This window comes from Petromyzon marinus, chromosome 1, assembly GCF_048934315.1.
Source record: "Petromyzon marinus isolate PM22_M1 ecotype Great Lakes invasive population chromosome 1, UKy_Petmar_22M1.pri1.0, whole genome shotgun sequence".
Classification (NCBI taxonomy): Eukaryota; Metazoa; Chordata; class Hyperoartia; order Petromyzontiformes; family Petromyzontidae; genus Petromyzon; species Petromyzon marinus.
Genome location: NC_133667.1, coordinates 24,485,821 through 24,499,375, shown reverse-complemented (window position 1 = coordinate 24,499,375; position 13,555 = coordinate 24,485,821). Strand labels below are relative to the sequence as shown.

The 13,555-nt window shown below is 44.6% G+C and overlaps 1 protein-coding gene across 2 annotated transcripts; it reads left to right on the top strand.

The window, feature by feature from the left end:
• Window positions 1–9,894: 9,894 nt before the first annotated feature.
• Window positions 9,895–13,274, top strand: FAM32A (family with sequence similarity 32 member A). Of its 2 annotated transcripts, none has more exons than XM_032945985.2 (4): window positions 9,895–10,052; window positions 11,089–11,248; window positions 11,778–11,831; window positions 12,108–13,274. In XM_032945985.2, the coding sequence occupies exons 1-4, from the start codon at window positions 9,982–9,984 to the stop codon at window positions 12,174–12,176; spliced, it is 354 nt and encodes a 117-aa protein (XP_032801876.1). In that variant the 5' UTR covers window positions 9,895–9,981; the 3' UTR covers window positions 12,177–13,274. The 2 variants fall into 2 exon arrangements, with proteins under 2 accessions (XP_032801876.1, XP_075922044.1); XM_076065929.1 differs by lacking the exon at window positions 9,895–10,052 and adding an exon at window positions 10,074–10,230.
• The last annotated feature ends 281 nt before the right edge of the window (window positions 13,275–13,555 follow it).

The window sequence follows — 13,555 nt, the reverse complement described above, 5'->3', positions numbered from 1 at the left end:
GCCAGCACCACGCCCGACCGCCTTTGTCTCCCTAGTGGCAATGTTTACACACCGCACCAGGTACTCATTTGAGGCTGAGTCGACCTAGGGGAGGCCCGGGACCGGTTCAGATAATCGTCACTGGTGTTGGCCGTGAGCGGGAATCGAACCCGGGTCGCCAGATTCATAGCGCAGCGCGCTAACCACTGCACTACCACTCCCCACTATATATAGTTATATACACACACACCACGCACTTGAAAAGCTGCTGTAGTAATGAATGAATGAAAGTTCTCAAAAACAGCGCCCGATATTTGTATGAGCGACCAAAGCAAATAAAGGAGATTTCCGAGAGAGAAAGAGGCAGAGACTCTACAATGAGAATCGTTATTTGTACTGGAGACATCCAATGCGCTATGAAGATATTTTCACAGATGTCCAGTAGAAGCGGGTCAGAGAGAAATGTAGGCGATGTGAGATGTGTCATAGGAAGATGTTACAGATAGAGTAAGGGACAGAGGAGAGAATGAGAAGGGAGAGAGAGAGAGATGTAACAGTTGTATAAAGCTGTTGGAGAGAGAGATGTAACATTTGTATAAAGCTGTTGGAGAGAGCGAGAGATGTAACATTTGTATAAAGCTGTTGGAGAGAGAGATGTAACATTTGTATAAAGCTGTTGGAGAGATAGAGATGTAACATTTGCATAAAGCTGTTGGAGAGAGAGATGTAACATTTGTATAAAGCTGTTGGAGAGAGAGAGAGATGTAACATTTGTATAAAGCTGTTGGAGAGAGAGATGTAACATTTGTATAAAGCTGTTGGAGAGATAGAGATGTAACATTTGCATAAAGCTGTTGGAGAGAGAGATGTAACAGTTGTATAAAGCTGTTGGAGAGAGAGAGAGATGTACCATTTGTATAAAGCTGTTGGAGAGAGAGAGAGATGTAATATTTGTATAAAGCTGTTGGGGAGAGAGAGAGATGTAACATTTGTATAAAGCTGTTGGAGAGAGAGAGAGAGATGTAACATTTGTATAAAGCTGTTGGAGAGAGAGATGTAATATTTGTATAAAGCTGTTGGAGAGAGAGAGAGATGTAACATTTGTATACAGCTGTTGGAGAGAGAGATGTAACATTTGTATAAAGCTGTTGGAGAGAGAGAGAGATGTAACATTTGTATAAAGCTGTTGGAGAGAGAGAGATGTAATATTTGTATAAAGCTGTTGGAGAGAGAGAGAGATGTAACATTTGTATAAAGCTGTTGGAGAGAGAGATATAACAGTTGTATAAAGCTGTTGGAGAGAGAGAGAGAGATGTAACATTTGTATAAAGCTGTTGGAGAGAGAGAGATGTAACATTTTTATAAAGCTGTTGGAGAGAGAGAGAGAGATGTAACATTTGTATAAAGCTGTTGGAGAGAGATAGAGATGTAACATTTGTATGAAGCTGTTGGAGAGAGAGATGTAACATTTGTATAAATCTGTTGGAGAGAGAGATGTAATATTTGTATAAAGCTGTTGGAGAGAGAGATGTAATATTTGTATAAAGCTGTTGGAGAGAGAGAGAGATGTAACAGTTGTATAACGCTGTTGGAGAGAGATAGAGATGTAACATTTTTATAAAGCTGTTGGAGAGAGAGAGAGAGATGTAACATTTTTATAAAGCTGTTGGAGAGAGAGAGAGATGTAACATTTGTATAAAGCTGTAGGAGAGAGAGATGTAACATTTTTATGAAGCGGTTGGAGAGAGAGAGATGTAACATTTGTATAAAGCTGTTGGAGAGAGAGAGAGATGTAACATTTGTATAAAGCTGTTGGAGAGAGAGAGATGTAACATTTGTATAAAGCTGTTGGAGAGAGAGAGATGTAACATTTGTATAAAGCTGTTGGAGAGAGAGATGTAACAGTTGTATAAAGCTGTTGGAGAGAGAGATGTAACATTTGTATAAAGCTGTTGGAGAGAGAGATGTAACATTTGTATAAAGCTGTTGGAGAGAGAGAGAGATGTAACATTTGTATACAGCTGTTGGAGAGAGAGAAAGTGAGGGGAGGTAGCCAACCGTGTTAATCGGAGGTGCGGGGGGAGGACAGCAAACTAAACACAAAATCAGTTCTAAAAAAAAAACTCGAGTTTTTAAGCGAGAGGACAGGTTGGAGAGAATGAGAATAAGGGGAAGAGACAGACGGGATATGAGACTTGTCGTCATAAAGATGTTAGAGAGAGCGCGCCAAAGGATGTGTGGAAGGAGACAGGACCGAGAGGGCGGACGGAGAGGGATGGAGAGAGAGAGGGAGAGAGAAATACGATTCGTTATGAAGAGGAGAGACGTTAGAGGGAGGAGCGAGGCAAGGGACGTGATGTGGAGATGTTGGAGAGGAAGGTGCGAGGGACATGCACCCCCACCCCACTCCTCCCCCGTTCGTCACTAATTAAGTCGTTGCCCATTAAAGCTCCCTCATCAGTCAAGTGTTTAATTGCCTCCATCAGCCACGCGCAGGGGGGGGGGGGACATCTGGCGACCCTCAGCCTCTAACCCCTTCGCCTCTGACCCCACCACGACCATGAAAGCACCACCGCTAACTCTAAACCCGCTCCACCTGCAACGACACCAACACCGCCACTCCCACTGAGACGGACAGCTGCTTCCCCTACGTTTAACTCCCAACACGGAGGCTCCGCACTTCCGATTAGCACGGTTGGCGACGTAGGGTGCAAAAGAAATTCCACATAAATACTAACACGACCCTATACAACTAACAGGAACCCCTTCTCCTCCGGCTGACATTAACACCGATCTTAACACCACCCATGAGGTCGTAACTCTCACCTAAACAATATCCCCAACACGAAGCCGAAAGCGCCATCCATTGCCCACGTTCTAACCCTTAATTCGAACCTCAACCACGAAGCCCAACACGACGCGTACTATCTGACCCAAACATTAAATCCACAAAACGAACCTTTACCCGAACTCTAGCGCCGACCACGAACCCTCCTTACCCTGGCCCGAACCCGAACTCTCGCTCGTGCCCGCGCGCGCCTTAAACACGCGCGTGCGTGCGCGCGTGTTTAAGGCGCGCGCGCGCGTGAAGAGAGAGAGAGAGACTCTAATTCCAGATTTTGGGGATCGCGGCGGTGGTAATGAGAGTTTAATGAGGATGGAATGAAAACAAGTCATTCATTATAGAGAGAGAGCGGGGAGATTGGTGGGGGAGAGGGGGTGACAGAGTTACACACAAAACAACACACGCGCGCGCGCGCACATCGAACCTACCCTGCAGGCTTTTACCCTCGTAGTGCTCTCTCCACAGCTGCAGGACCTAGCATTGATTAATCGAGCATAATCATATTCCAAAAGTCGATTATAACACTCGCGATCAGTGAGCGATTTATTTCAACGCAAAATCGGGAATTATTTTGGCCACGCCACATCCATATCACAACTTGCTATCGAGTGTTTTAAATAATTCATAGGATTATATGAATATACTGTAGTAGTAAAAATATTATTAACTTACGATAATTTTAGTATTATATTACAATTGGATTATATTACAAAAAAATAGCATAATATATCATTATTATTACGACTAGGCTTAAATTACGTTCTTAGTGGTAGTACCTTATGCCAATAATCCCTACCCCAAGCCAACCAAGAAGATGCGAAATTAACCCTTGCTGTGTCAGAAATATAGCCTTACAAGACTGTCGGAAAAGTGTTGTTGCATCTATTAAAGGCCAACAAGGTACACGAAAGGGGTGGGTGGCCAGCATCACGCCCGGCCGCCTTTGTCTCCCCAGTTCTGATATTTAGCCACCACCCCAGGTACTCATTTGAGGCTGAGTCGACCTCGGGGAGAACCCAGGAGCGGTTCAGATATTCGTCACCGATGTTGGCTGTGAGTGGGAATCGAACTCGGGTTCGTAGCGTAGTGAGCTAACCACTGCGCCACCGGCCCCCCGCACTGTTGGGTGACACGCACTCACGCGCTCAGCATAACTTCCACCCCTATGCAGAGAGCTGCAGTACTCATCTGGCTGTCCGCCTGATGATGCTAGTTGTAATTAGTGGCGAAATGTCGTACACAGATGGTACATGTGGATTTGCTCCCCAACACACCGGTGTGCTGTATTTTTAACCAATTGGCATGTTTTGTTTACGTTGACAAATATTTAGTAACTGGCTGTGTCGGGTGGTGGTGGTGGGTTTAACGACACATTTATATTTATGCGATCTAAACCAAAACACCTGTATTATGAATGATATTGGTCGCGAAAGCCTAAAGTGAGGGAAAAAAGTATTTGATCCCCTGCTGATTTTGTACGTTTGCCCACTGACAAAGAAATGATCAATCTATAATTTTAATGGTAGGTTTATTTGAACAGTGAGAGACAGAATAACAACAACAAAATCCAGAAAAACGCATGTCAAAAATGTTATAAATTGAGGGAAATAAGTATTTGACCCCCTCTCAATCAGAAAGATTTCTGGCTCCCAGGTGTCTTTTATGCAGGTAACGAGCTGAGATGAGGAGCACACTCTTAAAGGGAGTGCTCCTAATCTCAGCTTGTTACCTGTATAAAAGACACCTGTCCACAGAAGCAATCAATCAATCAGATTCCAAACTCTCCACCATGGCCATGACCAAAGGGCTCTCCAAGGATGTCAGGGACAAGATTGTAGACATACACAAGGCTGGAATGGGCTACAAGACCATTGCCAAGCAGCTTGGTGAGAAGGTGACAACAGTTGGTGCGATTATTCGCAAATGGAAGAAACACAAAATAACTGTCAATCTCCCTCAGCCTGGGGCTCCATGCAAGATCTCACCTCGTGGAGTTGCAATGATCATGAGAACAGTGAGGAATCAGCCCAGAACTGCACAGGAGGATCTTGTCAATGATCTCAAGGCAGCTGGGACCATAGTCACCAAGAAAACAATTGGTAACACTACGCCGTGAAGGACTGAAATCCTGCAGTGCCTGCAAGGTCCCCCTGCTCAAGAAAGCACATATACATGCCCGTCTGAAGTTTGCCAATGAACATCTCAATGATTCAGAGAACAACTGGGTGAAAGTGTTGTGGTCAGATGATACCAAAATGGAGCAGTTTGGCATCAACTCAACTCGCCGTGTTTGGAGGAGGAGGAATGCTGCCTATGACCCCAAGAACACCATCCCCACCATCAAACATGGAAGTGTAAACATTATGCTTTGGGGGTGTTTTTCTGCTAAGGGGACAGGACAACGTCACCGCATCAAAGGGACGATGGACGGGGCCATGTACCGTCAAATATTGGGTGAGAACCTCCTTCCCTCAGCCAGGGCATTGAAAATGGGTCGTGGATGGGTATTCCAGCATGACAATGACCCAAAACACACAGCCAAGGCAACAAAGGAGCGGTTCAAGAAGAAGCACATTAAGGTCCTGGAGTGGCCTAGCCAGTCTCCAGACCTTAATCCCATAGAAAATCTGTGGAGGGAGCTGACGGTTCGAGTTGCCAAACGTCAGCCTCAAAACCTTAATGACTTGGAGAAGATCTGCATAGAGGAGTGGGACAAAATCCCTCCTGAGATGTGTGCAAACCTGGTGGCCAACTACAAGAAACGTCTGACCTCTGTGATTGCCAACAAGGGTTTTTCCACCAAGTACTAAGTCATGTTTTGCAGAGGGGTCAAATACTTATTTCCCTCATTAAAATGCAAATCAATTTATAACATTTTTGACATGCGTTTTTCTGGATTTTGTTGTTGTTATTCTGTCTCTCACTGGTCAAATAAACCTACCATTAAAATTATAGACTGATAATTTCTTTGTCAGTGGGCAAACGTACAAAATCAGCAAGGGATCAAATACTTTTTTCCCTCACTGTACGTGTCAAACTAACTTCAGTCCTGCACTGAAGCTGTTTTACGCAACCGAATCCAGTTCTTTGGCGTAATATTTGTTGAAAAAAAGCATCTCTACATGAACAGGCCTATCCATTCAAACAATAACAGGCCTTTGAATATTATCCGCTGCTGGACGAAATCCTCCTCGTGCCTTATCTGTCACTGGGGATGTTTGATCATACGCCACCCAGCGGGTGTCACAGGCCAAGGTGTCTGGCCTCAGTGCGCTGACCAGCGGTGCACCCTGCTGCTCACATTTACCAAATCTGTCAACGAATGCAGGCCGGAATCTCTGCGTCTCACTGCTGCTGCTGCTGTCCGTTTGGCCATATTGAGTCTGTTTAGATCTAGACCTCTATGACAAGAGGGAAACATGTGATGAAGTTGTTCAGCGACTGCTGGTGTTGTTTTTTGTATAAATGCACCAAAGGCCGAGTTATTTTGTTCCACGTTTGTGTGTATGGTGTCTCCGGAGGTATGGGGAGCAGTAGTGAGAGGTTAACGTGCGACGCTAAGTACCCGGTAAATTCGATTCCCGCTCACGGCCAACACCAGTGACGGCTATCTGAACCAGTCCTGGGCCTCCCCTAGGTCGACTAAGCCTCAAATTAGTACCTGCTGCGGTGTGTAAAAACATCGCCACTGCAGAGACAAAGGCGGTCGGCGTCGTGCTCGCCACTCACCCCCTCGTGTATCGTGCCATATTTTATCGGTGCTTGCTAACAGCCCTTGCCCCAACAGTCTGTTACAGGCTATACGGGGGATCTTTGTATTTGTCTTGAAACTGATTTGGGCAACTGTTCGACCTCCTACGGCACACTCTGAGAGCTCATTAGGATGCAGCGAGGACTCATTGTACTTGCGGGAGCCAGTCATTACCACTCAATCTAACTCTCTCTGACATCTCTCGCCATCACCCAAACCCCACCGGTCCTCTACAGTATCTGTAATACTATCTCTCTCTCTGTGTGTGTTAAACTCTATCTGTCCTGAAGACGGCCAGGCGCCCGAAATGTCGATCTATCCTGTCTGCAACGGTAAACCTATGTTATATACGCCCACACGCTCATGCATAGATATATCACTGTTTCAGCCTACACAGACTGTTGGGGCAAATGCTGTTAGCCAGCACCTATTAAGGTCAGCATGGCAGACGAGGAGGGGGGGGGGGGGGATGGGAGTGTGACCAGCACCACGCCCGGCCGCCTTCATATCCCCAGGGCTGATGTTTACACATCGCACAAGGTACTCAATTAAGCCTGCGTCGACCTCGGCGAGGACGCGCATACTACCGATACAGGTACTCATTTGAGGCCGAGTCTACCTAGGGGAAGCCCATAATGGAATCAGATAACAGTCAGTGGCGTTGGTGGCCGAATCGAACTCAGGTGGCCGGGCTCATTGGGGCCGTCCATAAATGACGTCACGCACCTGGGGGGGGGTCAGACATTTGTGACGATGTGTGACGAGGGGGGGGGGGGTTGAGAAATGTGACGTCACATCAAAATGCGCAACTTTAAATAAATATAGACAACACGTTCTACTTAATTAAATAGACTTTTTAATGAATGTTTTCTCCTACAACATCAGAATGCAGCGCAAAATTAAAAACGCACAACAATGTCAATAGTTAAAAGCGATTTTAAGCTTGTTTCATTTTCAAAATGGAAATATGGTTTTGGGGGGAGCAGAGCTTTGTGACGTCATATTTGAGGGGGGGTCCTGACTTTTTGTGACGCTGTGTGACGAGGGGGGGGGGGGGGGTCAAAAAGCGTCAAAAATCGCGTGACGTCATTTATGGACGGCCCTATTGGGCACAGACCACGCAGGCTGCGGCTGGCGATCACGAGTCGCCCTCTGCTGTTCGCGAAGCCGAGCGGCTGCGCAGAGGCAATCTTCTGGCACGGCATTTCTTACCACAGCAACTCCTAACTCTTGATATGTTACACCAAGTTAAGGCCCACTGAGCTACACGGCTCTTTTTCAGAAGCGGCGACCTGGCCACAAATAAAAGCTCAACGAAGTGGCTCATCAAGTGGAAATAATGAGCAGCTAAATCTCTAAATAGTCGAAATACATGAATCTTAATGTGGAGGGGAAAACCCGAGGACCCGGAGAGAGAGACACCGCAAACTCCCAACTATACAGCAGCAAGTGTGAGGATGGGGATCGAACCCCGACCACGGGGAGAGAGACACCGCAAACTCCCAACTATACAGTAGCAAGCGTGAGGATGGGGATCGAACCCCGACCACGGGGAGAGAGACACCGCAAACTCCCAACTATACAGTAGCAAGCGTGAGGATGGGGATCGAACCCCGACCACGGGGAGAGAGACACCGCAAACTCCCAACTATACAGCAGCAAGTGTGAGGATGGGGATCGAACCCCGACCACGGGGAGAGAGACACCGCAAACTCCCAACTATACAGCAGCAGCAAGCGTCAGGATGGGGATCGAACCCCGACGGACCTCCTGCAACCAGGCGAGGAAGTTAACATCACAAGAGCACTGTGGCGCTACTTTAATAAAGAACGTAGATAAATTAAAACAGCATGTGTACATAGTTTAGTTTAGTTTGTATATATTTGTAAATAGTTTAGTTTGTACATATATATTTAAGTTATTGGTTAACTTCCGATAGTTTTCACTCCTATCGTGTTTTCTTGTATTGGTTGTTGTAAAGTTCTGACCGGCCCCCTACTGGACATCTGTGTAAAAGAGCTTTATAGCTCATCGGATTCCTCCAGTATACATACAGTGGTCCCTCGTTCTACGATGACATCGATTAACGATATTTGAATTAACGATCCGCCTCCCATAGCGTCCTATTGTTTGTATAAACGAAAAATGTTCGGACTCTTTGGTTCTATTCGGTAAAGTGACGTAGGTAAAAATAAAATAACAAAAAATCACGACGTTTCGGCCACAACACAAGTGGCCTTCATCAGGTGAAGGGACTGGACTGTGCAGAGGACAGCATTGGAGTGGGGTTTTTTTTACTGAAAAAGTTAAATAAGATCACTCCAACGCTGTCCTCTGGACAGTCCAGTCCCTTCACCTGATGAAGGCCACTTGTGTTGTGGCCGAAACGTCGTGATTTTTTGTTATGTTATTTTTACCTACGTGACTTTACCGAATAGAACCAAAGAGTATGGATCATTGCAGTCACGAAAGCTTCAAATCTAGAAAAATGTTCGATTAACAAACGTCTGACGATATCACCCGGTCGCCAATTTCAGCCAATCGGAGCGCTCCTAAGTGGAGACTCGGCGGCCTGCAGCCAAACAGCGATAGTCCTTACATGGGCGTTTTGAGAGCAACTGGCTGCTCGCTCATCAGTGTTTGATCGTGCGTTGCTTATGGCAACAGCTACTTGAATACTTAGTGGGGTTTTTTTTGCTGAAAAAGTTAAATAAGATCAATAACTATTAATTTTCTCCCACCCCAATTTCTCCATCAATCCGTTAAGCCACCAATCTTCTTAACCTAAGGTAAGAAATTTGATTTTATTTTGTGCTCTATTTATCCAAAATTGTATGCTTTATTGATTAATTATTTATCCATGTTTATATGAATGTTAAATCTTGAATATGTTCTCATAACGTCTGTTGATTAAAATATCGTGTTTAAATATTATAATCTATATCTTTATTTAGATTTAAAGCTTCACGAAACGTCGTGAGAATTGTATTGTTTTATGTTTTTTTATTATTTTATTGTTTCCCTTCTACGTGACTTTACAGAAAGAACCAAGAGTATAAGCTATGTTTTATAGGGTGAAAAGGGTCAACTTTCGATCGCCTCGGAACAAATTACGCCTTTTAACATGTATTTCCTATATTCGATCAACGGTAATTTCCATCAACGATGGTTTTCGTGGAACCAATTAATATCGTTAACCGAGGTACACCTGCATTCAGATTCTTGATATGGGGGGCGGGGAGGTGCTCCCTAACTGCAATTGTCCCTGAAAACCGCCTCGTTGAGGCTATCCGGGTACCTTTTGTCTGGCCGTGTTGGCCTCCAGCCAATAGGAGGAGGCGCCGTGACGTAGGGGGCCCCGAGTCTCCGTGTCGGGTTCGTCGCTGGGCTCGTCTCGACCTAAACGATGGCCGACTACGAAAGCGTTCAGAAGGGATCGCTCAAGTTGAAGGGAGTGAAGGATCTGGGAGTCAAAAAGTAAGCACTCGTTGTGTAGCGGCGATGTTTTTAAGATGGTTTTTTTTACGTCCGCATATTTGCGTCGCGCTTTTTTGGTCCATATTTGGATCGTTATTGTACTCGGGGCCTAGTTGAGGCCTATGAAACCTACGGTGTTGCTTGGCGGAGCTACCGAGCAAACCCCCCTCCCCTCCAGGTACGGCTATGCCAGGCGAGGCCGGTACACGATTGCGATATCGGGAAACGTTTTTATAGATGGGTCTAATTATGCATGAACTCGTTATGCTTAATTTATACTGCTTATTTAGTGAATTGTTACCGAGTTGTATTACGTAATGTTTGTCTTTAAGTCTGTATCTTCTGGTCTGTGTATGTTTATCTCTTGACCCTGTGTGTATCGTCTCAGCGTGTCTCACTTTGTGTATCTTATGTCTGATTATTCTTGTCATTGTGTGCGTGTTTATGTAGTGTACATTTGTCTTTGTCGGCACGTGTTTATATATCTGTTCCTTCTCTGTACGTATTTGATACTCTCAATGTCTATCGATGTATCAATACACGTGTCTTTTATCCTTGTGTGTTTTTGTTTATATCAGTGTGTTTGTGTGTGCTGCACTGCCTTTGCGTCTTAGTATTGAATCTGTGTGACTCTCAGTGTGTTTAATGTCTGAGCCTTATTTATTTGGACTATTTTGTTCCCTGTGTGTATTTGTATATCTGTGTTGCCTTTTCGTGTCTGTGTGCCTCTGCCTGGAGATTTTGTCCATGTCTATATTTGCATTTTATCGTATTTCTTCATGTCCGTGTCTCTGTGAGTCTCCCTGTCTTTTCGGTCCCCTGTGGTTTTCCACCATGTTTCACTGTATGCCACCTATTCTCTCCGCGTGTTGTATTTGTATTCACTTCTGCCCTCCACCCACTATCCAGTGTCTCGTCTACGTCTTCCTGACTCTCCATAACCTATTTTTTTCGTCAACCCCACCCACCCTTGTGTTTTCCCTTGCGTCTGTTTATTAATTTTTGACGCTTTCCTGCATCTTCCGATGTTTCACAGGAAGCGTAAGCGTTCCGGAGATGCGAGGAAAGTGATGGAGACCGGAGTGAGCAGCGCCCAGGGGGGCAGAGATAACGAGGACGAGAGGGAGACACCGCGGGGACAGGTCGACACGAGGACTCCCGCTCAGAAGGCGTTCGACAAGATGCAGGAGAAGAGGGTAGGATTACCCTAAACAGTTAACTGACACTAGTCCTGGTGATAGCCATGATGCAATCGCTGACACTATCATTAACACGTAGTACCACTAGCTCTGACACTACCAATGACACTTGGCCCTGATGCAATTACTGACACTACTAGCTGTAACACTAACGCTTGCACCAGCCAAGGGGTGGTATGCGTCAGAGAATGAGATGTAGGTGCTTGGTTTATTATTACATCGCATGTACTTGACATATTTGCAGCTTGTGATGGCCTTAATCTGTCAGTAAATTACCATGGCTGATGATGATATATGTTGATGTGCGTGCTTATATGTGTGGTAGCAGACTTAGGTGCTAACAGCATTTTCCAAACTGTCTGTTAAGGATATACGAAGAATCTTTATTTTTTGTAGCAGACTTTGATTGGTTGATATCAGTTATAATGTCACAATTTTTGGGAGGTGATTTGCATGGCTTTTGGAACTTTATATCTGTAGTTTATGCATATATATTGTATTCATGCGAGTACATGTGTTTACTCAGCAAATGGAGCGAGTGCTGCAGAAGGCATCCAAGACACACAAGCAGCGTGTAGAGGTGGGCATCTTGCAATGTCATTGTGGAAATTAACCACCATCTCTTGCAGTTGAGATTCCATATTATGTGGAAGAAGTAGTTACAATCCTGATGGTAATTGATTGATAATGCTGCTGGTGATGGAAGCGATGATATTGAAGCCGCTGCTGCTCATGCTACAAATGTGACGATTGCCTTTGAAGCTAATGATGATTATGTTGAAGTTGCTGCTAATGATGGTGTTGCTGCTACTGCTATGAAGCTGCTTCTGATGTTGATCTCTTTTTCTGTCTACAGGAATTCAACCGCCACCTCGACACACTGACTGAACATTACGACATTCCTAAAGTCAGCTGGACAAAATAATAATGCTCCTCATGTTACTTCAAAAAGCAGTAGCGCAGGCATTATCCTGGCTTGATGGTGGAGATTTTTGAGTTTTATTGTTACCTCTAATATGTGGTGGGTAGGCTTTCTTAAGGCAATACAATGTTTTTCCCACTCAAGAGCTAAATAAAAAATGTCAAAAATTGCTTAAGGTGAGGCCAAACATTCCAAATATGGACACATGTTCAAAGTGGCTTTGTGAGACTGGAGAGGCTTTCCTGGTTATAGATCCAACCCAAAAAATACGACTTCTCTAGAAGCTACCAACCTAGGTTATGTTTCCCTGGGCTGCCCTACATAAATTTGAATGTTAGTGAGATTGTTTTTATATGGATGCACTCAAGAGATGTCCTTGCTGTGACTTTGAAAACTATGCTCGTTACATCATGGTCACATCACTTGTGCTGTCCTAAAGAGTCTATTCATAGTATTTTTCCTCATTATTGAAGCTTCCCATTTGTATCTGACAGCTTTGGACACATAGCCTAGGTGCATGTTGGAAAGAAATATGCTGTTTACTTTTTGGGTAGCTTAAATAAAAAAACGATTCGTGTATGAATAATGTTTCTGTAATGTCTGCCCTACTTTATTGGTCAGTTGGACTTTACACAGGCAATTAAAATTGATGCTTCAGACCTTTGCATACAGGTCCAAATATATGCTATTAATTCCATAGAAGGATAAGAGTGGACAAATGTGGAGGTTCAGATTCTAAAGTGGCGTAACATCATTGTAGATGTAATTAGATGACAAGTGGACATGATACAGGAGGGCACTCTACCGATACCCAGAGTTCAGTGACCAAGGGGAAGACTTCAAACAAGATAGTGGCGGTGTTGGTACTGTATGTGGGGTCCTTGAGAGATGTACGGACTATAACAAGGAGAAGACCTAAAGGCAGACAGACGATGGTGATGTTGAGACTAAGCTGTCCTTGGAGGTCGGGCGCCGACTGCAACAGCTGCAGGATCTGGCAGAAGGAAGCGATAGGAAGGTGTGATTGTGCCAATGGCATCAGCTGTCCTAACTTCTTTAACCTAAAGTGTCTGGTTATATTAATAAAAAGTAAAACAAAAATCCTGGTCTTGTCCAATACAGAATCATTTTTTAAATGCAGAATACTGCTTTCATTCAATACAGAACCTTGTCAACCTATGCAGAATTCTTTCCCGTCCAAACCAAATCCAGAATTCTTGTCATCCAATAAAGCACCCGTGTTGCATTCAATTCTGCTTCATATGCCACTCAATCATGTAAAATCACTCGCCTGACAGCATAACTTGTTGAGCAAATTCCATCAAAATACACCACTGTAACCATTTCTATAGGTGTAATCATGTATCAGTACCTTCATGAAT